The sequence below is a fragment of the Varanus komodoensis genome, unplaced genomic scaffold (assembly GCF_004798865.1).
Source record: "Varanus komodoensis strain SLA01 unplaced genomic scaffold, ASM479886v1 scaffold20_1, whole genome shotgun sequence".
NCBI lineage: Eukaryota > Metazoa > Chordata > Lepidosauria > Squamata > Varanidae > Varanus > Varanus komodoensis.
This window is the reverse complement of record NW_025335587.1, coordinates 10,854,177-10,880,651: the sequence shown is the minus strand read 5'-3', so window position 1 is coordinate 10,880,651 and position 26,475 is coordinate 10,854,177. Positions and strand designations below refer to the sequence as shown.

General features: G+C 43.7%; 1 protein-coding gene across 5 annotated transcripts in view; it reads left to right on the top strand.

Moving 5' to 3' along the window:
• Positions 1-26,475, top strand: part of JAK1 (Janus kinase 1) — a 104,837-nt gene that overhangs the window by 11,515 nt on the left and 66,847 nt on the right. For 2 of the 5 annotated variants that reach the window (XM_044430072.1, XM_044430069.1), the window contains exon 2: positions 11,253-11,330. The exons of 1 other annotated variant lie outside the window; for it this stretch is intronic. Coding sequence is in view for 2 of the 4 variants with exons in the window: in XM_044430068.1 (XP_044286003.1) it covers positions 11,325-11,330; positions 18,599-18,797 (205 nt within the window). In the remaining 2 variants the exon portion in view is untranslated. Of the gene's footprint in view, positions 1-11,252; positions 11,331-18,598; positions 18,798-26,475 lie in introns of all 5 variants that reach the window. 2 more of the 5 variants (XM_044430068.1, XM_044430067.1) reach the window with 2 other exon arrangements.

Genomic DNA, 26,475 nt, shown 5'->3' with positions numbered 1-26,475 from the left:
GGCGCTGGTGCAGGCAGCAGGTGGGCAGCGGCGGGCCTCGATTTTCTAAAGTCTAGGTAGACTATATCCACAATGTTCCCTCTGTCCATTTAGTGTTTCCTCACATTTAGTTTCCTGGATTCTTGGGAAGCTGGTAACCCTGGTTTCCCAGTTTAGATGAAGTGGGAACCAAAAACTTTCTAGTTTGCTCACACTTAATAAGCTAAGAAATAATCTATACTAGGTTGTTGTCCTAAATGTTGTATAAATCTTCATTATTGTTGAGGCACATGTGAACACACTACAGCTAAGGCTGACTTTGCAGGTGAATGCTTGGAATGAGTTGACCCTTGTAACTTCACTGATGAACTTTGTTCCTGTTATTTGCATTAAAAACCACTATGTTCATTTACTTGGTTGGCTATTTCCCAAATGTGCTAGTAATGTCCTGTGATTAGACTTAAAAGCATTTTCTGTAAACTTTTCTATTCTACTGAAATTGTCTAAATGTAATGCTGATATTTTTTTTTTCAGAAGAAATATAGTACATGTTGGTATGCAAATCTAGAAAGATTGTACAATGTAATCAAGATGGTTTAGGATTATACAATAGAGATAGGGAGATCCAGTAAACATGATGTACTTAAAGTTCCTCAGAGTTTGGGAAAGTACCTCACCAAAGATCCTGAACAAAGTTAGCAGCCAAGGTATTAATAACTGGTTAAATAACAAGAAGCAGAATGTAGAAGTAATCAGGCAGCTCAAAATGAAGGGAAGTAATAAAGCATTTAAAGCATTTAAATGCTTTATTACTCTGATCTTCAGCCAGAAAAGTTCTCAGAATAGCTTACAGATCAGTAAAAATACCAAGATATTCAGGGTAGTGAAAAACCAAGAATACTGTGACAAGCTCCAAATTATGCTCCCTAAACTTAGTGAATGGAGGGAGGAGGCAAATGCCGTTTGCTGTAAACAAGTATAAAATGATGCACACTGGGCCTAAAATTTTTGATTAAATGTTTTCTTCTTTATATCCAGTACCAAGGAAACCATTGGCTGTCAGTCAACTATAGACTGATTAATATATTTCAGACAGTGGGTACAACTAAGAAATGTTTTAGATGCTTTTCATTTTTAATTTTGTAATGAAAGGAAACAAATCTTTTATATTGATAAGTAGTCCCATTAAAGCATAATATCATATTACACATTATGGTCTAAGGTTAAAAGAATATTTGTATTATAAAGGAGTACATTAGTAAAGATTTTAAGTTGCTAATAGTTTAATAGGAAATAGTAGTTTCTAAGCATCATTATTTATTTGCATTCCACCTGTTCCCAGCACCTTGAGTAAGACTGAAGGTGGCATGCAACAGAATCAGCTGGAATATTAACATTATATAAGTCCCCAAAGTTAAAACAGCAGTAGAAACAATAGAAACTGTAAAAACAGTATAGACAACAGGTTGCAGGTCCAGACTATTCTCCCCCTTTTTTTTCTTTTGGAGAAGGTACCAATCTTACCTCCTTGGGATTTCTGGGGTAGTCAGCCTTATTCCAGTGTGAAAGCTGCTCTCTCAAGTTTCAGAACTTCAGAGGCAACCCCATATATAGCATGTTACAGTAATCTGAAGAAGATTTACCTAAGGCATGTGTAACTGTGGCCTAAGTAGAAATCTTCAGGAACAGGCTTAGTTGGAGCACTAGTTTTAACTGCAAATGCCCTTCTGGGTCATCCTGGCTCAGCACTAAATCCAGAAGAATAGAGGTAATGTAACTGGACCCAACAGTGGCTGATTACCTATTCCTTGGTCTGCTTTCTGGCTAACAAGGAACACTTCTTTCTTGTCTAGATTAAGCTTCAGTTTGCTTGCCTTCATTCAGTCCATTGCTGCCAACAGACACTGATTTAGCACCAAAACAGTTTCCAAGCAGGAGCCAAAGCTACATCCACCAGGTCTGTAGGCTGGTGGATGTAGTAGCATTCAAATTGAAGTGGATCTGAGAGACTTTGTCCACATAGCGCTGTGCAAATTATTCACAATGGGTTATTGAGGAGTCCAAGTCCTCCTCTTGTGTGTCACTGTATAAAAGAACCCTGATTGTGATCTTGCATGGTCTTACAACTCTTCAGCACAATAGGACAGTAGTTTGAACATTCTTTGCCATCACCCTTCTTTGAGATTGTAATGTATATGGACCCTTTCCCTTCCTGTGGCCACTGTTGAGTTTTCCAAATTTGCTGGAATATTGAGTGTAGCACTTTTAGAAACATAGAAACAGAGCAAGTCAGAAGGGGTCTCCCAGGGCATCTAGTCTGACCCCTGGCTCCAGCTGGCTCTGCTTATGACATACCCGCCATGTGCATGTCTAACCTATCCTTGAACATCCTCACCGATAGGGCCTCAATCACCTCCCATGGAAGCCCATTCCATACCCTTGAGGTCCTAACTGTCGGGAGTACTTCCTGGCATCTAAATTGAACCTTGGTTCCCTGAGCTTTGCTCCATTGAAGCGCGTCCTGCCCTCCTCTGCAGGGGAGATCTCTACCCATCTCTGTGTGACACCCCCTCACATACCTGTATGTCGCCAACATATGCCCTCTGAATCTCCTCTTCTCCAGGATGAAAAGACCCAGTTCCCTAAGTCTCAACTCATATGGCTTCCCCTGCAAACTGGTCACCAACCTTGTGCCCCACACTGACTCTAACCTGGCAATATTCTTCCTGTAACGATGGGCCCAAAACTGAACACAATACTTCAGTTGCAGGTGCACCAGAGTCATATATAGTGGTAGTAATACCTCTCTTGATCTAGAAGGCACACTTCTGGCTATGCAACCAAGAGTGGTGTTCGCCCTCTTGACCACCGATCACACTGCTGACTCATCTTTAGCCTGCAGTCAACCAGCACCCCGAGGTCCCTTTCACAAGTGCTGCTCTCCAGCCACTTGTCCCCTAACCTATACTTATGACAGCTATTCCTATGCCCCAAGTGCAAGACCTTGCACTTATCCACATTAAACGCCATCCTGTTGTCTCCTGCCCACTTCCATAGTCTGTCCAGATCCTTTTGGATCTGGAGTACCTGCTTCTCAGTTGTGGCCACTGCCCCAGTTTTAGTATCATCTGGGAATTTGATCAGCAGACTGTTCACCCCTTCTTCCATGTTGTTGATGAAAAGATTAAACAGGATCGAACCCAGGACAGAGCCCTAGTGTACCCTGCTTGTCACTGGCCGCCATCTTGATGATTCCCCACTAATGCTTACCCTCTGCTTTCGGTCAGTCAACCGTGCCCTAATCCATCGGACAGTGCATTGGTCTATCCAAAAACTCCTCAGTTTCTCCACCAGGATATCATGGGGCATTTTGTCAAGGCCTTGCTGAAATCCAGGTGAACCACATCCCCTCAATCTAGCCACCTCGAAACCTTGTTACAGAATTCCACAAAGTTTGTCTGGCAGGACCTGTTATTGCGGAAGCCGTGTTGTGTGGCCACCAGCCTCCCTTCCCTATCTAGCATCACTAGATCTCTCACTATTATGAGCCTTTCCATTGTTTTTCCTACAATGGATGTTAAGGGTAACTGGTCTGTAATTTCCCCATGTCCTGCTGCATTGTTCCCATTTTACTGCATTGTCTCTTAGGATTTTGAATAACTCAGCTGGAATACTGGCTCCTCCATTAGCTTTGTTGTTGCTAGGACTTCTTAAGGCCCATTTGACTTCACACTCCAGGATGTCTGGCTCCAGGTCAGTGATAACACCATTGTGGTTATCAGGGATGTTAAGCTCTTTCTTGTATATTTCTTCTTGCCATCTCCTCTTAATCTCATCTGCCTGTGTTAGGTCCCTGCCATTTTTGTCCTTTATCATGCCCATCTTTGCATGAAACATTCCCTTGATATCTCCAATTTTCTTGAAGAGCTCTCTAGTCTTTCCCATTCTATTGTTTTCCCCTTTCTTTGCACTGTTCATTTAAGAAGTCCTTCTTATATCTTCTAGCTATTCTCTGGAATTCTGCATTCATTTGGATGTATCTTTCCTTTTCTCTCTTGCCTTTTGCTTCCCTTCTTTCCTCAGCTATCTATACAGCCTCCTCAGATAGCCATTTTGCTTTCTTGCATTTCTTTATCTTTGGGATGGCTATAGTTGCTACCTACTGTACAATGTTGTGAACCTCTGTCCATAGTTCTTCAGGCACTCTGTCTATCAGATCAAATCCCTTAAATCTATTTGTCACCTCTGTTGTGTATTCATAAGGAATATGATTTAGGTCATACCTGAGTGGCCTACTTTCCCCTACTTTCTTCAATTTAGGTCTGAATTTTGCAACAAGAAGCTCATGATCTGTGCCACAGTCAGCTCCATGTCTGGTTTTAACTGACTGCATAGAGCTTCTCCTTCTTTGGCTGAAGAGCACACAGTCAGTCGGATTTCTGTGTTGAGCATATGGTGATGTCCATGTATGGAGTCATCTCTTGGGTTGTTGGAAAAGAGTGTTTGCTATGATCAGCGTGTTCTCTTGACAAAACTCTGCTAGCCTTTGCCTTGCTTCATTTTGTACTCCCAAGGCCAAATATTATCCAGTGCACCTTGCCAATAATTTTTGATATTGATTACTCAGAATTCACTTTGCAGTTGCTTGTTTTTGCCTGTTTACATTGCTAAAAATTTGTGTATCATTAATCCTAGACAACTGTGCAGTTGTGTTTGGGATTTTATGGTCTTTTGGTCTTTGAGAGCTGCACGAGCATGCACTTACAAGTGTCAGAAATATTCTGTTCGGTTAATGTCCTTGCCTGTTTCAGCTTTCAAAGCGCAATGATGTACAGTAGGTAATTAATTGACAAGGCACGGTGAACCACTGGTAATAGTGTAAATAGATTATCATCATTGGATATTGACAAATATTATGTATCGGTTTTGGGGCATAGGCAGGATATAAATAAATATAATAGTAATAATACATTTCCACAGGTACTCTAGTAAAAATTTGAACATTTTTAAAATTGAAATCATGTTAACTCTCCTTAAATTCCTGCTCAAATAATTCTGACCAAGTACTGTATTAGAACAAAACTTGAACAGCATGTACTTTTAAAAACTTTTACCTTACTTAGTACCTGTAAAATAAACATACTGAATTCACTCACTCAAGGGTAGGAGATAGCAGCTTTTGGACTTCAAGATGTTTTTGCCTGAGGCTCCTATCAGTTCTAAGCAGCATAGGGTGTGATGAGAGTTGTGGGCCAAAACATCTGGAGGGCCATCAGTTGTCCACTCCTGCGCTGGGATATCTGAACATTTTCTTATTCAAACTAAAAAAAAATCCCTATGACAGTTGGACATTTTTCCAATTCAAAATTTACTAGAAAACCCACATGGCTACTCTCAGGGCAACTAGCACAACAACAACAAAAAAATGCTGCCATGGTCTCTAGCCAGTTTGCCTGATGTTATGGGGTAATGTATTTCTGACATACATTGCTATTATAGAGTATGGGCAAGCTTGACTCATCAGCATCCTTCCCCTCATATTATCTTATTGGGCTGTAGTATAATATTTGGTATATGCCTCATATGATTTGCTGTATAATAAAGCTTGACACTGGGAATACCTAAACCACCTGCTTTCTGGGACATATACCATCTATTTTTATTAATCTGTGCTTTTTATTCCCATTACAAAATTTATTAATCATATTTTTCTCTGTTATCTCAATTGGCAACATCATAAACAAGAAATTAATCTTAGGTAAAATCTTCATTTTAAATGCTGCTATTCTACTAAACCATGACAAACCAATCTTTCTGAATTCATTCATTTTCTCTTTCATATTTTAATTTGTCAAAATTATTTCCTTTTAAACATTGCAATTTTTGGTAATATCTATACCTAAATACTTAATAGTTTTACATATCTTAGCTTCCAACGTGTTCTTGATCTCATCCTTTTCTACTTTATTACAGTTAAAAATCATCATCTCCAATTTGGCCCAGTTTACTTGTAATCCCCTTGCCTCTCCAAATTCTGCTAAATGTATTTTAATCTGGTCTATAACCTTAACTTTATCCTTTATTCTTAATAAAGTATTTTCCACAAATACACTAATCTTAATTTTATTCTCAAGTCCTATACCTTTCATTAAATTATTGTTTCTAATACTATTCTCTAGCAATTCTATAATTAAAGCAAACAGTATCAGAGCGAGAGGGTATCCTGTCTAGTACCTTGGCCTAGGGATAGTTGTTCTATTCTACCATCTTTCACTATCACTGTTGCATGATTTCTGAGTATAATTGATTTATACTCAGAAAATTATATTAATTTTATTTAATATTTCTGAAATATGAACCAAACCCCAATATTTCTATTAATATCTTTATTGTTGGCCATTACACACTAGCAAAAGCCTTGAAAATATCTAATGCTCTTAAGGCAACTTTTAAATTTTCCTTAAGTAAATTTTCTTTATGTCTTCCTGGTCAGTAGCCTGAATCAGTGAAATTCTACCGACTGCTCCTTTTTCTACTTCTGAAGTAAATTCTTGATTTTGTCTTTTATTCTGGCCCAACTTTTCAACTTCTTTCTTCCACTATTCTTCATCTATAAGGCCTCATTCATGCACCAGAAAATTTATTTTATGATAGTTTCCATTATACCAGACTCCTGTATATACTGGATATCCCCAAGTATATTCACTGTCATTCTTTAACAAAATAATCTTATTTTGCTTGCAATGAATGTCTAAATGATATAGTCTAGAAAGATAAATCTTGAAACACTTGGTTCCTTCAAATCAATGTATAGATGCCAGAATATCTTTACAATAAGTTCTTAGTGACTAGATACTGATTGTTGTTTTCCTCAGGAGATTATTATACAAATTGCATTCTTTTGTTTTCTTTTTTTGGGGGGGATATTTCTGGAATAGCTGCTATAATTAGAAATTAGTTAAGGGTTTAGCATAGTGAAAGAGCAGTTTTGAAAAGCAATAATATTGAAGGTTGCAAGAAACCTGTATGTTTGAATTTATTGCATTCCTTGAAAAGAAAAAGGCAGGTTATAAATATAGTCAGTCATAAATATAGTTAGTTATAAATATTTTAAGCAGAATTCTTTTTAATGGTACTTCTTATACATCTGTTAATGGTTGTGGCACAAACACATTTATAGCATAGCATAAGTACAGCCTTACTTCTGTATGTTCTTATTAAAAAGTTGGCTGTTCTGAACAGTGACAGCAATTTATCTGGCCTTGGAAATGAGAAATATTTTTTGTCGTGAGGTGCTTTAAAATGATCTAGCAGTATTGGGTGAATCTGTGGTTTTGTAAAATAGCCACTTGCCAGCTTTGGAACTTTATTAGTGTAGTGAAGAGCAGGCTGCGGACCCCTCAGCCAGGGAAGGCTTAATACTTGGTTCAGAGGCCAGGCTGCTTCAGCCAGGTGATGATTCAAGGAAAGCAAGGCACCAAGGGGTGGGCTCGATAGGACTTGGGATGTAAAAACCCATAAGATACTGTAAATTACTTGCAAGGACAGGAGAATTCATAGGCCAGAGGTTTGAATGCTGAATAGTATACAGTTCTTACCTGGGCAATGTCAGGAGATGTCAACCTGTAGAAACATAGTAAACATAGAAACATAGCGAGTTAGAAGGGGTCTCCCGGGTCATCTAGTCTGAGTCCCAGCTCCAGTCGTCCAGGGTCACAGGTTGACCCAGTGGGCAGTAACTGTCAGGTGCTTGGCCACCTCCAGACCCATCAATCTTACCCATGCTGCTTTTACCTGATCCCCTTCAACCCTGCTCCCTTCTCATTGCACCCTGTCCCTTCCTTAACATATAATGCTACACCTCCTCCCCTCTTTCATTTCCTGCCCTTCCTAAAGTAGCATACCCTTCTATGTTAACATTCCAGTCCTGCTTTTCATCCCACCATGTTTCTGTAATCCTCACCAGGTTGTACCTGCCTATTCTCAGGAGAGCCTATTCCTGCTTGTTTTCCGCACTACTAGCATTGGTACACATACATTGCAGCTCTTTCCTGCGAAACCCTTTCCTTGGCTCCCCGATTTCCTCCTTCCTCCCTGCCATAGCAGGAATCCTTTGTGCAGTAGTGATGCCAGCCCCTGCAGTCCCTACATCACCCTACCCCTGAGACCCTGATCCTTCACCAATTCAATCATGATCCGTTTTATGACTGGTTTCTAAGGACCTTGATCCCATGTCCCCTGGATCAGTTTAAAGCTCTCTGGACAGAGCCCACTAGAGCATTACAAAAAGTCATTTTCCCCAACTTGGTGAGGTGTACCCTGTTCCTCACCAGAGGTCCATTGGGGAAGAACTGGTTGCTGTGGACACAACCAAGGGGCAATGCCCTTGTCACATCACCCCTAGTTCATCACCTGTTGGTGCCACCAACAGCTGAGTGCAGCTTTATAAGCCTCAGAGGCCACTGGTCCCACCTCCTTTGTTTCTTCCTGGTCCTCTCTGGCTCTACCCCCACCTTCTTTCCTCTCCACTCCTCTTGTTCCCCCCACCCCCATCCTCTGCCTAAGCTCCTACCTTGCCTTCACAAGTTCCCTGGTCACTCTCTCTGCATTCCCCAGCTGCTGCTGCTGAGATCCCCATGAGTCATTTGATTGATCTACTAGGGATGAAACCTGGGGTTGGGGGACAGATTGGGCTTCCTCCCCAAGGAGAGGTTCCTTGTTGCTGCCAGAGCTCTGCTGAAGTACACTGTGCTTTGCTGTGCCTCTGGAGGCTGTACAGAGGAAAAGGCTATATTGGGTACTGCATACTGTGTTAGTGCCTGGAACAGTTACCTTTGTTATTTTGTGTCTTAGGTGACCAATTGACCTCAGGGGTCTTAGGGGAACTGAGATTGTCTTGACTTAGTGAAAATGCTGCTCTCCAATTCTCTTTCCCTAGCCTCGTGTGTGTGTGTGTGTGTGTGTGTGTATTGCATGTTCCAGTGTTTTAAGATCCTCCACCCCTATTGTGTTAATTCTGTCTTTTAATAAACAAGTTTTCCCCAATGCTTGGGTTGTTGTGTGCTGAATCCAGTGTCTGGCCCCAGAATTTGGGGACCAGGGAACATAGGGCAGAGAGCTGTACTCTGTGAGCTGTGGGGAGGTGGAGACTCTGGGGTGGCTGAACATTACAAATAGCTTTAGATAACAGTTTTACTAATAGGTCTTCTAGCTATATTTGTTGTAGTCAGAATGGAAGCGTCTCCCTGGGGGGAGCAGCCTCCCCCAATATGGCACTTTCCCAATTGCTGAACTGCAACTCACATTCCTATTAGCCAGCATGACTATGGCTGGGAATTATGGGAATTTCAGTCCAATACATCTGGAAGGTACCAGGTTGGGGAAAGTGGATATACATATAACAATTCCAGTTAAACAAACATTTTAGTTAGTGGACCAGAGCAAGATTTTGGAAGAGTACACTGGTCTACAAAAAGAAAGTCTCAGAAATGAAAGTAGCTAAATTTTACCAGAATTGGGTCACTAATAAAGGAAAATTAAGTCCTGAGTATTAATTGGCTCCAGTTTCCAAGATACAGCTTCAGGTCAAAATTGCATCAAAATAATTCAAAATTACGAGGGGGATGTGCAATTAAGCTCCTTAACTTTTCTGTAAAATGTGATATAGCAATGAGAATGATGGCACACCAACATTATAAATTTATCATTTTATTGATACCAATAATGTAACTTTCCATTCATTTATTGGTTTTTAATTGGGGGAACCATGTAAAAATAGCAGTCGCTACTATGATTGGTGGGTTCCCCCACACCATTGGGACTGAGAAAGGCATGGGTTTTTTCTTCTTGTTTAGCCAATGACACAGATAAGTTGCACATGTAATGCAACATGTAATTACGCACATGTAATGAGGGGTCCAACTCTTGTCCTGAGCTTCTATTTTGCATCCAAAATATAGTTGGTATGCCTTTTTTATGCCGTCATACTGCACTTTTGAGATGCAAATGTAATCTAGCCACAAATGAAGCCGAAGTTGTTTTTCACAGTTTCAAGGCATCTTGGCTTCAGAGGGAGACTATCATGCAACTCTTCCTTGGAAATGACACTTTTCACAAGCTTGCAGATGTAACTGTATGATGCGTAGGTCTGACCAAGACAAATATACCTTGCAATAAAAGAAGAATAAATTACATAGGTAATAATCTTTAATCTCAAAGTGAAGATTAATTTATACACTTCCATGTGGTACCATTTTCATTGTTCTACCATACTTTGTCGAGAAGTTACGAGGTATCATGATCATTAGACACCTCCCTCTCTTGTAGGCAAATATACTCACCTGTGTATAAATCTTTATTCTGACATATCTTGAAAACTTTAGCCAACTAGCCCCTTATCACATGTTTTCTAACTCATCTAATCAAAATATGTAAGAATTAGCACATTTTATCTCAGAGGTCGATAATTTTCAAAAATTTGTAGAACAGTGGTATCTGTTAAAATAGTGGTTTTCAACCTTTCCACAGCTGGGGACTGGCAAAAACAAGAAAACCACCTCAGGGATCACTGAGGCAGAAACAAAAAGCACCACACACATAATACAATATTCTGTATTGGTTTCCAAACACAATACCAAAAAATTAAAATTCTCCAAAACAACCAGAAAAATGCCAAGAAAAGAATAAAATATTGAAATTGGCACAACATGGCTCCCAGCCAGCTCCCACTGAGCCGTCTCTCAGCACTGGTGCACCCCCTGCAAACACCAAATGAGGACAGTTGTGGTGGAGCACAGCTAGCCTCTGTGCTGATCCACAGTGAGTGGCCCCTCCATGGACCCCAGCAGACTGGCAGTTGAAAACCATTGTGTTTAAGGAATCATATATGGAATCCAAAACTTCCAAAGCCCTGCTGGCTTGCATTGGCCTGGGTGGACAGCTTTGTTGAGCTTTTCTTTCTCAAACCCAACTTCTGTTGAAATGTCCCAGCTGGCATAACTGAGGAAATTGATGCAGGTCTCCCTTAGGCAACTGAGGAGCTTTTGATTGAGTTTATCCAAATCCATCCCACCCCAGGAATGCCTGTCTTCAGGTTCTACAGTTCACAGAGCCCTCTGTCTGTAGACTTACACAGATATAAATCAAGTGTCAAGGCTGGGGGAGTTAACCTCCTCTCATTTGACTGCTTCTAGACAGGAGTTATAAATGGCTTTCTTAGTCCTTATTCTTCTGAACTCAAAAATTTTGTGGGTTTTTCCCTTCCTCTCAACTAGGATTGAATTGGTTCTGGATTGCTTTGAAAAAACATCAGTTCAACTGACTTGGAAGGTCAGACATCCACATAAATGCAGGTATGTTTTCTTCTTCTCTGCATTAAAATTTAGCAAATTAAAACCAAACCATACTTTGCAAAAACTCTCCTTCTCCCTCCCCTCCCCCCACACCCTATCCCAAGTTATGCCTCAGATGTAGTCCTTGGTTCATTTCTGTTATTCATCATGGCCTCTGTGCATCACACATTATGGGTGCTGCGCCTGCTCAGTGCCTGTTGCTGGGAAGATTAAACAGCTTTAACGGTTTTGGCGGGAACTCCGTGCTCTCCCGCCATAGTATAAATGGGCAGAGTGCCGGCCATTTCCTCAGTCTTCTTGCGACCACCGTTCACTGTGCCTTGAGCCTTTCATTGTTCCCTCGTAGCTATACCTAAAGTTTTGCCTTCAGTCTTTCATTCTTAGCTTCTCTCTTTGCGATATCCTCCTCCAAGTTATAATCTACCTAATCCATCTCAGTTTTAAAAAAGTTTTTCCCCTCTCCCCCCCCTCTCTCTATATAAAATCCCTTCTATTGTTACTCTTGTTGAATCTTTTGCTCGCTGTATCTCTCTATCTTCGATGGCTCAGTGGGGGGCTTTTCATAGGTTTTCCCAGTGCAGGGCTAAAATGTCCCCCACTGATCCACATGACCTGTGCCTTCTGTGCTTGGGAGAAGGCCACAGGATTGATAAGTGTGGCCATTTCCAGTCTTTTACTAGGCAGGCCCGCAAGAATCAGGAGAACTGCTTGCGGAAAATGCTGTGGGACCAGGCTTTGGTTGCTTCCACAAAGGTTCTGGTGGAGGCCACAGTGACAGGCCCATCTAAGGCCACTCCTCCTTGTCCATCGACTGATGGTATGATTCCCAAGGAGGCTAAATGCTCCTTGCATTCTCCTCATCACAAACAAAAGGAGAAGAGGAAGCATCTTGGATCTGATGACTCCTCGGTGCCGAAGATAGCCAAAAAGGATAAGACCAATAGGTCAGAGTGCAAGCACAGGAAGCTTGCTAAGCTGCCTTGCACAGAGTTGGTATCGACCACACCCTCAGTACCGATCGCCGTTTTGATCCTGACACCGACTGGGCCAAAAATTCAATTGGTCATACAGGTGACTCCACCAGGGTCTCCCCTACGGATTGTAATTTCGGTGCCATCCACTCCTGACCATTCTGACTATTCTGCTGTGGTGAGAGGCTCCATGTCTGATGGTGAGATCCGGGATTCACTGCCGCAATCTCAGACTGGACTGCCGTTGGCACATTCCCCAACACCAATGCTGACTTCTCCAGAGGCATCTCTGAGGGCTCCTCCACAAACTCGTACATAACAACAACAGGCCCCAGTCCCACCCTCCAAGTTCTAGGTGCCTATGCTGTACTGGGACTTCAGCCCATCTCAGTCCTACCCGTAGGATCTTTACCCACCCTACGGCTACTATCTGAGGCCTTCCATCTGCCCTCATCATTATATTCCGCATCTGATTCCAAGAGATGCCCCCTCGACTTCTGCAGCTGCTCTCCCTTGACCTCTGCCTTCTTCTGCTGGGTCATCACTGAGTCCCCCGTATCATTCTGATTCGGATTCTGATGACTCTGAATAAGCCTTTACCTCACCAGATATTGTCATCTCCACCCAGGGTCCCGGCTTTCCTAGAGATTCTCATGCAAGCTTTGGATAGCTGTTGGCGAGGATGACTAAGTCATTGGAGATCGATGTACAACATCGCATCGATCCCTACCCACCCTACGGCTACTATCTGAGGCCTTCCATCTGCCCTCATCATTATATTCCGCATCTGATTCCAAGAGATGCCCCCTCGACTTCTGCAGCTGCTCTCCCTTGACCTCTGCCTTCTTCTGCTGGGTCATCACTGAGTCCCCCGTATCATTCTGATTCGGATTCTGATGACTCTGAATAAGCCTTTACCTCACCAGATATTGTCATCTCCACCCAGGGTCCCGGCTTTCCTAGAGATTCTCATGCAAGCTTTGGATAGCTGTTGGCGAGGATGACTAAGTCATTGGAGATCGATGTACAACATCGCATCGATCCCAACCAGGACAATATTTATGACATTGTCAGGAAGGAAGAGTTGCCTTGCTGTTTATTATGACTCTTCGACAAGCTATGACTGATACCTGGCAGCTCCTGAATCAGCCACACCCGATGTCTAAGAGGATCTAATTGATGTATAAGGTTTGGGAACAAGACATCCCATTCCTTCTCAAACATCCCAAGCCCAACTCCATCGTTATTGAGTCTTCCCAGGGTTGGGAAAAAAGGAACACTTGACATCTAGAGATAAAAAGGGCAGAAAGATCAACATGATGTCTCGCCATATCTACGCTGCCACGGGGCTCAGGGTTTGCATTTCCAATTACAAGGCTACCATGGTGAGATATCAATATTTCATCATGCAAAAGCTCGAGTTCATCAAGTCTCCCAGAACAGCAGAGGGATCTCGCTCACATATTCACACGAGAAGCTATGTATGCAGCTGTCTATCCAGCAACTAAATACAGCAAGACATCATGTCAGTTGCAACTCCTGGGCTCTCGTTGATGCCATCGCCCTTCGTCATCATGCCTGGTTACACTCAGGTAACCTTCGTGATGAAACTAAGAGATGCACAGAGAATATGCCCTTTGATGGCTCCGAACTCTTCAACACTAAAACAGACAACAAGTTGGAGAACATACATAAGGCCTGTGTGACAGCCCATTGTATGGAGACACCTTCCCAGAGTCAACATAAGTGGCCTTGGCCATGCTTTCAGTATCGTTATCAACCATATCCTCAGTATGCTGGCCGTCAGCAGTTCTAACCATGCCAGCAAAGGAACTGCAGACAAACCGCGCCTTGGTATCAACAGGCCTGTCATCGTCCCAAGACCGACAAATATCAGCATTGGCGGGACGTGCGAACCTCTCTTCGATCCTCCAACCCACCCTCCCCCTTCCTTTTGGGGATCGGTTACAAAGCCAACTCCCCATCTGGAAGTCCATCACATCTGATAAGTGGGTACTTTCCATTGTGGAGCATGGATATAAAATCGAGTTTGACACCATGCCCCCCCACCGGGTCTAATCCGGTAAACACCTTCTTTCCTGGTCCTTCAAGACAAAGTTTCCCAGCTACTTTATAAAGGAGTGATTCGACAACTACACACTCCGAGGGGCTCCATGGCTTTTACTCAAGATATTTTATGGTCCCTAAGAAGGGCGGTGGTCTACGCCCGATATTGGACTTACGTGGCGTGAACAAGTTCATCAAAACTAACAAATTTTGGATGACTACACTCCAAAATATCCTTCCATTGTTCAGAAAAGAGGATTGGTTCGCAACCCTGGATTTAAAGGACGCTTCTTTCCATATAAGCATCCATCCTGCTCACAGGCGTCTCCTCCGGTTCACTGTCGGTACCGACATCTTTGAATATAATGTTCTTCCTTTTGGCCTCACCACTGCTCCAAGAGTTTTCTCCAAGTGTATGGCTCCCATTTGCGCCCACCTGAGACTTCAAGGCATCCATGTTTACCCTTATTTTGATGACTGGCTTATCGTCTCCTCTTCTAGGGAAAGGCTTTCTAGCAGCCATCGATACTACCTGTTCTCTCCTTGACAGTTTTGGACCATGTATTAATGTTAAATCCTGCCTTGTTCCTTCTCAGGTCATCAATTTCATCGGAGCTCGCCTCAATTCACTCCGCGTCCGAGCCTTTCTTCCTTGAGACTGAAAGGACAAGCTTCATTCCTTCATCCATTGGATCATTACTCAGTTGGATCGTTTTGGCACTATCCATACAGAAGCTTCTTGGCCATATGGCTTCCATGGTCTTGGTAGTACTGAACCCCGGATTGCGGACAAGACCATTGTAGCTTTGGTTCAATTGTCTCTTCCACCCCACAAAGCACCATCTGCTTCAACCACCTGCCTCCATTCTTTGGAGCCTGTCATGGTGGACTATAGAGGCCAACCTTTCTATCAGGGTCCTGTTTTGACCACCTCAATCAACCCTAACTCTCTACACTGATGCCTCCCTTACATGTTGGGGAGTCCACTGTTCCTACTTCCACACTCAGGGAACTTGACAGGGACACGAGACCACCAGATACATCAATTATCTGGAACTGCTGGCAGTCTTCAAAGCCCTCCAGTCCTGCAGGAATCTTCAGGACCGGCCTGTTCAGATCTCTTCGGACACTATTGTGACTGTATTTTACATAAACAAACAGGGTGGTACAAAGTCAGCCCCTCTGACTTACCTTGCTCTTTGTCTATAGGACTGGTGTATTACCCACAGGATCGTTCCTCTAGCTGTTCATCTTGCTGGAACCGACAACAAGGAAGCAGATTCCCGCAGCAGACACATGTCGATGACTCAGAAGTGGGAGTTAGATTGCCAAGTCTGCCAACACCTTTTCCAACTTTGGGGACCACTGGGCATAGACTTGTTTGCTACCCACAACTCTGTGCATGACATATTGCTCCCTAGTGGGCATCGGCCAGAATTCTGTTGGGGACGCACTGATGATCCCTTGGATCAACAGGTTCTTTTACGCCTTTCCTTCGATACCACTAATTACAAGAACTCTAGCCAAAATCCATCAGGACGATGCTCACAGGATTCTCATAACTCCTTGGTGGCCCCGTCAACCGTGGTTTCCCACCGTTCGCTGTCTCTCCAGAAACAACTTTCTTCGTCTTCCGCGAATTCCTCATTTACTGACTCAACAACATGGCGCCATGCAACATCCAGATCTCCATTCTCTGAACCTTTCGGCTTGGCTCATTCGATGACTGACACTGTCTTTTCGGTACCAAAGAATCTGCCTGATCCGACACACTTTACACAATCTCCTGATGATGCTATACCATCAGTTTCAATATCAGTACCTACATTATCATCGAATTCGAACGCTCTCCATCCTGACATACAATTTATTCTCCAATCTGTGTTAAGACCGGCTACGCGCTGTTCCTATTAATGCTAACTGGACACGCTTTACTTCTTTCGTGTTGGCCATTCAGTTTATCCCCCAATCAGCCTCTAGCGAGAACATTTTACAATTTCTTCTTTATCTCTACCAGAATGGACTTAAGCCTTCTTCTATTAAAGTTTACATTGTGGCCATTTCACATCATAGCAGCTCTGTCTCTGGCTCTTCGGTATTCTCACATTTCCTCGTTCGTCAGTTCTTGAGAGGATTACAGAATCTCCAGCCACTGATCTGTTCAGTGGTACCGACGTGGAGCCTCTCTGTTGTTCTCCAGGCTCTTATTAAACCTCCGTTTGAACCATTAGCCACGACGGACTTACATCTTCTATCCTGGAAAACTGCTTTCCTTATAGCTATTACTTCAGCCAGGAGGGCTGGTAAACTCTGTGCCCTGCGGGTTGATCCTCCTTATCTCAACTTTCACAAAGAGAAAGTCATTCTCCATACAGACCCGGCCTTTCTTCCTAAGATTGCTTTGCAATCAGGATATTGTCTTGCTGGCCTTCTTTCCTGCGCCTTCAACACTGATAGAACGTTCCTTACAAACACTGGACGTCCGACGATGCTTAGCTTTCTATCAATCCCGGACAGAGTTCTTTAGGAAAACTATAAGCGCCTTTTTGTCAAATGCTCGGAACATGACAAAGGCTCCCCTATTACTTCCCAGAGACTTTCCAAGTGGATTGTTTAAACTATTGAACTGTCCTGCTGACTATCCAAGTTGGACTTACCTGTGATGCCTAAAGGGCTCTCCACAAGGGCTGTCACAGCCTTTTTGCAAACTCCATTGCTGAACTTGCTTTTGCAGTGGCAGCAGCAAAAAAGTAATAATCTTAATTGAAAATAAGGTGTACAAATATTATGCACTTTTTATTCACACTAAACAGTTGTTACACCACCTAATTTCAGTGTGGGATGTGTCCCTGTAGTTCTTGGGGCAATATGCCTTCCCCAAAACACCAGAAGTTTCCTATCCCCATCTTAGAGAAATAACATATTTTATTATGGCATAATATTTTGTGGTCCAAAGCCCACTTTTTCAGTAGCAAGTGGTAGCATCTATGTGGATAAGTCTGTACATCCTGAGTGCTCAAAGAAGGGGTTTTTATTTTTACAAAGTCAGATCAGAAGAGCATGTAAGAGAGAATAGTATCTATCAATGCGCTGTGCCAAGCATTAATGAATTCACAATCCAGTCAAACAAATGCAATAGCATGCTGGGACAACCACCTTTACAGATGGAGCACAAACATTTACTTTCTGTAGCAACTTAGACATTCGCAGAATTTGTTGTGAACAAATTCAACAGTGTAAAACCTTGTGTTATGTGCTCCAATTATTTGTAATATTAATTGCTAATATTTATCATTTATTATTATTGATTAGTTACTTTGGCAGGAAAGTGTTCTAGTACCATATGTGGCTATTATAAAGAATTGAGATGGATGGTTCAACAAACATAGATTAGAACTGTGGAGCGGCAGAGCAGAATATAAGCTAGCACTACAACATGCTTATTAGCAAAATGCTGAAATAGTTCTCCTTTAAGCAAGGTACATAAATCAGTTATAGATTAAGCAATATCTTCAGCTGCCTTGTAGCCCTCAGCCCCTACACCACGTCCTGAAACGGCTTTGGCAGAAATATCTGACGTTGGATGATAGCACTTACTGATTTTGCTAAAATACTTTTCAAGTAAATGAGTAACACCTACTCATAGGGACCAATCTGTGATCTTTTGCATTGTAAAAAAAAAAAAAAATTAAGTCATCTACTTCACTAAATTTATGATGTAAAGAAAGAGCAAAACATAGAATAGTAGAATTGGAAGGGATCATGAAGGCCATCGAGTCCAATTCCCTGCTGTTGCATGTCACCAAGTTACAGCAGTTCACCATATGCTGAACCTGAAGTTGTTACAGAGATTATATAAATATATAAACATCTTGTTTTCTTATGACAGTGACCAGACCAATAGCTGGTGTTTGTTGGTATCAAAATAAAGAACTTAATCATTCTTATATGTTATAGATGAAAACTGAAGACTGAAAGTTATTTGCAAATATTGCATTTCAGCTTGGCATTCTGGATCCCTAAGCCTATCAGTTTTTCTTACTAGAACCCTGCCTTTTAGCAGTATTTTGTTGAAGTTTTCTAGTCTTTTTAGTTTTCTGTATTTCCTGTTTTCTATTATTTTCCATTGACATTAACTAGAATACAAGTTCACGTGCAAGACAGGGAACAGAGCCAGAATATTTTAACTGTTTTGTATTTTTGTGTCATTCTTTCCTTTCTTGTATATAGTATTTAAGTGTAAAAGAAGACTGCAAAGCTATGGCTTTCTGTGCAAAAATGAGAAGCTCCAAGAAGAATGACGTGAACACAGAAGCTCAAGAGCAGGGCTTGGAAGTAGCATTCTATTTACAAGAGAAGCCTTCTCTTTGGTATAGGTGTGGCAAGTATACAGCAGAAGACCTTTGCATTGAAGCTGCTCGGAAGTGTTGTGAGTTTCACTAATCTTCTGTCTTAATAATCCAAAAAAGGGGGCTGCTGACGGATCCAGGAAATTGCAAGCCAATTAGTTTAACATTTGCTCCTGGTAAATTGATGGAGATCATTATTAAGGATAAAATTATCAAGTGTATAAACAGACATTTCTAGTTGAAGAAAAATCAGCATGGCTCCTGCAATAGTAGACCCTATCCTGCTAAACAAGGGATGGGGAACTTGTGGCCCTCTTAATGTTTTGATCGTCTCTCATCATTTACTATACTGGCTAGGACTGATGGATTGTCCAACAATATCTGGAAAGCCACATATCACCCAGCCCTGCAATGAACATCATCATCATCAGCAGCATTATAGTGTGAACACTCTAGATAGGTTTTGCCCTGCATGGAAAAGTCCACATGATGAAGCCAGGGCGTCAGTTAAAGTGCCAGTGAAAGGATATGGCCCCATGCACTGGCCCCATGCACTGACCCCATGGAGGCCCACCCAACCCTCTTTCCCAAAACATTCATGGCCTAAACTTTCATCATGCAACTCTACTTCTCATTCCCTTCAGCTAGTCTCAGGGAGGTTGTGGAAATCTTGCACAAGAGTCTGCATACAGTTTTGGGATGGATGAGGCAAATAACTGAGGTTTAATTGAAATAAAATAGAAGTACACCTGCCAACCTGAATAGAGCTGCGAGACTGGTGATGGATGAAATTGTATTCTCCTCTAGGACACAGCATACTACCATCTTATCTAGAAATTAAGAATCTTATTTGATATACTACATAATATGTATGTGGCTCCCATGCTTCCTGTGTTTACTTGGCACTAAAGAATCAGATGTTTCAATTTGCTTTTAAATTATCTTAATTTAATCTCTATAAAGGTCAATAACAAAAGCTGTGTGGACAGTGCACATTTCATAAAAACAGTACAATGATACCATAAAATCTAACCAAAATACAAACATTTTAAAACAAAACAAAAAACAGATAAAATATACTATATAGTCCTGTAAAAACACCTGGGATAGGTAATCTCTTAAAACTCTCTTTAAAGCATATCTTTAAACCCACCTCAGGGGTATATCTTTAAAAGTCTTGGGACTGTCGTAACATGATGCTGAAAAATGACAGCGTTGGCACCAGGTAGGCCTCAGTGTAGAGGTCATTCTATGGATGGGGGCCGCCACAGAGCATGAGTTGGAGAGGCATTTGCACTCATATCCTGTGTGTGAGCTTCTCATAAGCATCTGGCCACTGTGGGTAGAGACTGCTGGATTAAATAATCCTTTGGTCTGATCTACCCTTGTTGGAAATAGTAAAGTGTGTTGTAGGTTAGTTTTTGCAGAAATGTTCCAATACACATAAAGCATGAAAAAGAAGGTAAAATTCCATTAAGTTTTTGTTTCCTCTTGCACCTCACTTCTTGGTTGTTGAAACATCATTACTTTAAAGGTGCTTCCATTACATGCATTTTAATATGTGCTTTTACACCTCATTCTAGGACAGTGAAGATCTCTTGGGTAGACTTGAAGACGATATCCATTAATCTACTTATTTTGGCTGCTGATTAACAACACTGTATTATCAATTACAATGAATATAAAAGTCCATTTATTATTTATGCTAATTCAGTTTAAAAGCTATTTCTTTGTATGTATGCTGTATAGCACATTTGCAATTAATTCTTCTTTCAGGGCAGTCACAAATGAATGGTTGACTTTAGCTTGTGGAGGGTCCTCCCCCACTTCTTTTCTTTCTCCATAAAGAAAATATTTATATTTGACTTTTTGCTCCTGATGGTAGGGTGCTATTTGGCATAAATTTACTGAATTTGGGAATTTCATCTCAGATGATGTGGGACTCTAAGAAGTCTCAAATGCATTAAGCCATCATTCATTAATGGAAGGACTCTGACATTGGTATTTCATTGAAAGCAATGGGAAGAGTTGGTATGATCAGGGATATTCATATAAATGAAGCATTTACCAATTTGGCATTCTGTTTGTAGCTGAAGGGAGAATTGGAGAGGAAGTGCACGAGCTTGCTGCAGGGATGTATTGAAATCAAACTTGTCCATATGCATGGGTAGTACTGTATGTTGCTGCTAGATTGACATAAATCTTGGCTGTTATTTACTTACAAAATGTTTTTATGATTAGTCATCTCAGAATGCAAATCCCTTGAACCTTTCCTGTCTTCTATCAATAACCTATGAGTAAAACAGAAAAAGCATAATCCATTGTGGTTGTCCATAACCCTCCAAACTCTTTAGACCTTAGAGCCACAGCTGCCACAGTTCTTCCCACACCAGGTGTGAGGTGGAGGAAGGGTGCTTTGAGGTCAGAGTTCCACCTCTGTTCCCAGAGTGTTTCCTATTTTGCTATTTGGACTTTGATCTCTCTTACAACCATCTAGATTCTGTCAAGTGGCCATAGGATTGTGTCCTTAACAGGTTAGATCCAGTGGTCTAATACCGTCAGCAGAACTGGGAGGGATATGAGTTCTTCTTCGTCGTGGCCTCTGTGCATCACACACATGGGTGCTGTGCCTGCGCAGTGCCTTTGGCCGGAAGATTGCAAGCTAACAGTTTTTAGCGGGAAAAAAGCTCCGCTCCCCCTCCCCCATGGCCTATAAAGAGCGGCGCGTCCGCCATTTTGTTCAGTCTTTGCGACCACCGTTCGCTGTGTCTTGTGCCGCTTTCGCTCTCGCTCTGACCGTTGCTCGTATAGCCTCTTTTCTTCTCGATTGTTCTCCCAGTTGTTATAGCCCCGGTATTTTTCTTCTTGTTCATCTTAGTTCCTCTACTTTGTATAGTTCTTGTAGTTTTCTCTTTCGTTCTACCTTTCTTTCGATCTATCTAAAAATACACACAGACACACACACACACACTTACCCTCTGCACTATCTCTCTTTTTTTCCCTTTCCTGCGATGGCGCAGTGAGCGGCTTTCTGCAAATGTGCGGAGTGCAGGTCAAAAATGTCACCAACTGACCCGCATGACCTATGCCTCCTCTGCTTGGGTGAGGGGCATAGGACTGATAAGTGCTCTCACTGCCTGGCCTTCTCTAAGCAGGCCAGGAAGAACCGTGAGAATCACCTCTGGAGGCTCCTCTGGGATCGGGCTCTCATGCAGTCGGATCCGCTTGTTGCTGCTCCAAAGCCTGGCTCCGCTTCAGTGGCCCCACCTTCACGCCCTTTGGACGAAGGCGCGTCTACTATGGTGGCTCCCTCTGCTTCTCCCAAGAAAAAGCACAAGAAGTGAAAGCATGCTGAACCCAACAAATTGGCAGGCCATAAGAAGGCCAGGAAGGAGAAAGTTTCGAAACATTCCAAGAAATCGAAGGATTCGGAGCATCCTCGACACTGGGACTCGGATTCGACGGCCCCCTCGGTACTGGCAGCACTTACTGTACCGACTCCACCCGACCCAGTGCTTCAGGAGGCTATGCGGGTTACCCCTCAAGGCCCGAGCCGTGTGGCTGACCTTCCCACTGGGTCTCTTCCAACTCTGCAAAGAGGCTCAATTTCTGATGGGGAAATTCAGGACTCCCCCCCCCTCCCCCAGGACTCGGTCGCCTACACCTATCCACTGTGGAGGCGGATGTGGAGATGTCCCCACCTAGGAGCTGGAGGAACCGCTCCATGGAACAGCGCTCGGAAGGATGGCATCGTCCCTACTATCACACCTGGGGCGATCCGCTCTCCGTCAGGTATTATCCCGCTCCTAGGGGTTGATCTTCTCCACTGTCCCGCGACCGACCACAGTCTTCAGACCCGAGGCATGCATCTCCGATACCTCCTTGGGATGGGAGTAGCCGCTCCTTCTCTCTGGCGGAGTCCTCGTCATTGGCTCCCCCGTATTACAGCAGCGACTCCGATGATTCGGAGGTCAATTCAACCTCCCCAGACATCGCTGTGACATCCCAGGGCCCTGCGTCACTGGACGAATCTCATGTCTCCTTCGTGGAGCTGATGTCCCAGCTTGTCCAGTCCCTCGACATCGACACCGTCCAGCGTCTGGGACCAACTACGGCCAAGTTCTACAACGTCATCTGCGGGGAGCAGTCTACGTCGGTCGTCCTGCTGCTGATAACCACCTTACGGCAAGTGATGATGCAGCCCTGGGACTTGCCCTCTCACCCTCAACCCATGTCCCGGAGGTACGAATCCATGTACCGGGCTCGGGAGGAGGACATCCCCTTCCTCCTCCGCCACCCCAAGCCGAACTCGGTCATGGTGGAGTCCTCCCAGGGTAGAGAGGTGAGAGGTCACACTGCACCATGGGACAAGGAGGGCCGAAAGATCGACTCCCTGGCCAGGCGAGTCTACGCTGCTTCAGGCCTGGGGCTGCATATCTCCAATTACGAGGCGACGTTGGCGAGGTACCAATACTTCATCATGCAGTGCCTCCACAATGTCACCTCGACCCTCCCGGACCACCAGGGTGACCTGGCCAAGGTCCTCATCAAGGAGGCAATGCAGGTTGCTGTCCAGCAGTTATCCACAGCCAGACATCATGTGGACACGGGCTCGAGGGCCTTGGTTGGTGCTGTTTTGCTCCGGAGACACGCCTGGCTCAGAAATTGTAACTTCCCGGAGGAGACTAAACGTCGTGTAGAGGAGATGCCTTTCGATGGGTTCGGACTTTTCCACTCTCGCACCGACCACAAATTGAAGAAGCTGCACGAATCCCGCATGACGGCATGCAGGATGGAGATACAGACCCAGACCAGGCGTAAGTGGTCATGGACTCGTCCATCTTATAGGCAGTCATACCAACCTAGACAGCAGCCCCAGCACCGACAGCAGCAGCAACAGCAGCGCCGCCATCCACAGCCCCAGCAACACTATCAACAGGGCCGTCGCCGTTTTGATGACAGGAGACAGCTTTGACAGGACTGGCAAACCTCTCCTCTGCCTTCTTCCATACCCACCCCCCTTTCATCTGGGGATCGGCTGCGAAGTCGACTCCCCATTTGGGAGTCCATTACATCTGATCGGTGGGTACTGTCCATCATTCAGCACGGTTATCGGATAGAATTCGACATCGTTCCTCCAAGTTCAATCCGGTTTACATCATGCTCACCGGTACTGCTCCATGAAATACGACAACTTCTTCGTAAAGGAGCGATTCGTCAAGTATCCCCACCTGACGGACTCCATGGATTCTATTCCAGATACTTTACGGTCCCGAAGCGGGATGGTGGCTTACATCCGATTTTGGACTTACGTAATCTGAATCAATTTATTGTGACGAAAAAGTTTCGGATGACCACCCTTCAGAATATTTTGCCATTGCTAAGGAAAGAGAATTGGTTCGCCTCATTGGACCTGAAGGACGCCTATTTTGACATTTCGATCCACCCGAGTTATAGGTGCTTCCTTCGTTTTGCTGTTGCACCCCATTTCTACGAGTTTACAGTTTTACCATTTGGACTGGCCACAGCTCCAAGAGTATTCACCAAATGTGTGGCCCCTGTCTGTGCCTTCCTACACGTCCAAGGCATACAAATTTACCTATATCTCGATGATTGGCCGCTAGTGTCTCAGTCTAGGGAAGGACTCCTTGCATCCATCCGTACAACCTGTGCCTTATTGGATGATCTGGGCCTACGCATTAATACCGAGAAATCTTCTCTTCTTCCGACGCAGACACTTACCTTCATTGGAGCCCGCCTGGATTTGACATTGGAGAAAGCCTTCCTTCCTTGGGACAGACAACAGACTCTTGCTCGCCACATTCATTGAATGCGATGAGATGGGACGGTCCCGGCGAAGTCCATCCAGAGGATCCTGGGGCATATGGCTTCCTCGGTTGCTGTGGTGCTGCACGCCAGGCTTCGACTCCGTCCGTTACAACTCCTCTTCAACAAGATGTTCCACCCTCAGAGAGACCCACCGTCGAAGTTGATTCGAATCCCATCCTCGGTGCTCCATTCTCTACTTTGGTGGTCGGTACCAGCCAATCTGACTGTTGGAGTCCCCTTCAGGGCACGATGTCCTTCGATAACCCTCGGTACCGATGCATCTCTTCTGGGATGGGGAGTGATATGCTCCGGCCTATATACCCAAGGCACGTGGAATCGTCGAGAGTCCACAAATCATATCAACTTCCTGGAGCTGTTGGCAGTATTCAAAGCCCTACACTCTTTCGAGGACATTCTCCAACATCGGGTCATTCAGATAACTTCGGACAACGTAGCTACCGTCTTCTATCTGAACAAACGGGGGAACAAAGTCACCGACTTTGGCCAGACTTTCAATGAAAATTTGGGACTGGTGCATTCCGAGATACATTATGTTGATGGCTGTTCATCTAGCTGGTGCGGACAATGTGCAAGCAGATCTTCTCAGCAGGCACACGTTCGTCTCTCATGAATGGGAGCTAGATCCTCACACTCGCGACCATCTCTTTCATCACTAGGGTTCCCCCGATGTGGACTTATTCGCCACCCAACAGAACAAGGTGTGCAATGCTTACTGTTCGAGAGCAGGAATCGGAGATGGATCCTTAGTGGATGCTTTCATGATCCCATGGAACAACATGATCTTTTAAGCCTTCCCTCCAATCCCTCTTATGGTGAGGGTCATAGTGAAGATAGTATACGATCGAGCCTCGGAGATACTAGTTGTCCCTTGGTGGTCATGCCAAGCTTGGTTTGCGACACTACTCGACATCTCTCATGGGGAATACCTTCATCTACCACTGCTTCCGTACCTTAGAACCCAACAGGACGGTACGCTTCACCACCTGGACTTGCTGTCATTGAACCTAATAGCGTGGCGAATCCAATAGCTACCAGTGCACCACCGGTATCGACGACAACTTCAACTGAATCGAATCCTGCTGTCGAGTCCAATCGATTCGGCGTTTTCTCTTCCCTTCTTCATTTTGTACCATCGGATTCAAGGCTTGACCCGTCGAATCCGACAGCCTTTCATCCTGATATCCAACATATCCTCGATTCTGCTTTAAAGCCATCCACATGGAAATCTTACACGGCTGAATGGAGACGATTCTCTACCTTTGCCGAGTCTCGTTCGTTCTCTCCATTTACGTCATCTATACATCAAATCCTTCAGTTCTTATTAGAACTGCATCATTCTGGATTAAAGCCATCTTCAATTAAAGTGTATACGGCAGCAATAGCCTACCATCGTGGCTTAGTTGACGGATCACCTATCTTCTCTCAACCTATTGTTAAGAGATTTCTTAAGGGACTGCATAAGCTTAATCCATCAATCAGACCAGTAATGCCTACCTGGAGTCTTTCTGTTGTTCTGCAAGCGCTTACGAGAGCTCCTTTCGAACCATTGGCAACAGTAGATTTGCGTCTGGTTTCCTGGAAGACAGCGTTTCTTGTGGCAGTCACTTCAGCCTGAAGGGCCAGTGTGCTTTGTGCTCACATAGACCCGCCTTACCTGAATTTTCACAGAGAAAAGGTCGTTTTGCACCTTGACCCCTCTTTTCTTCCTAAGGTGACTACGCCTTTTCATATGGGACAGGATATTATTTTATCTGCCTTTTTTCCGTCACCGTCGACTCCACTAGAGAGATCCTTGCATTCACTTGACGTTCGGCTCTGCTTAGCCTTCTACAGATCGAGGACTGAATCTATTCGACGTTCAAATAGACTATTCATTAAATATTCCACCAGAGATCAAGGCGATCCGGT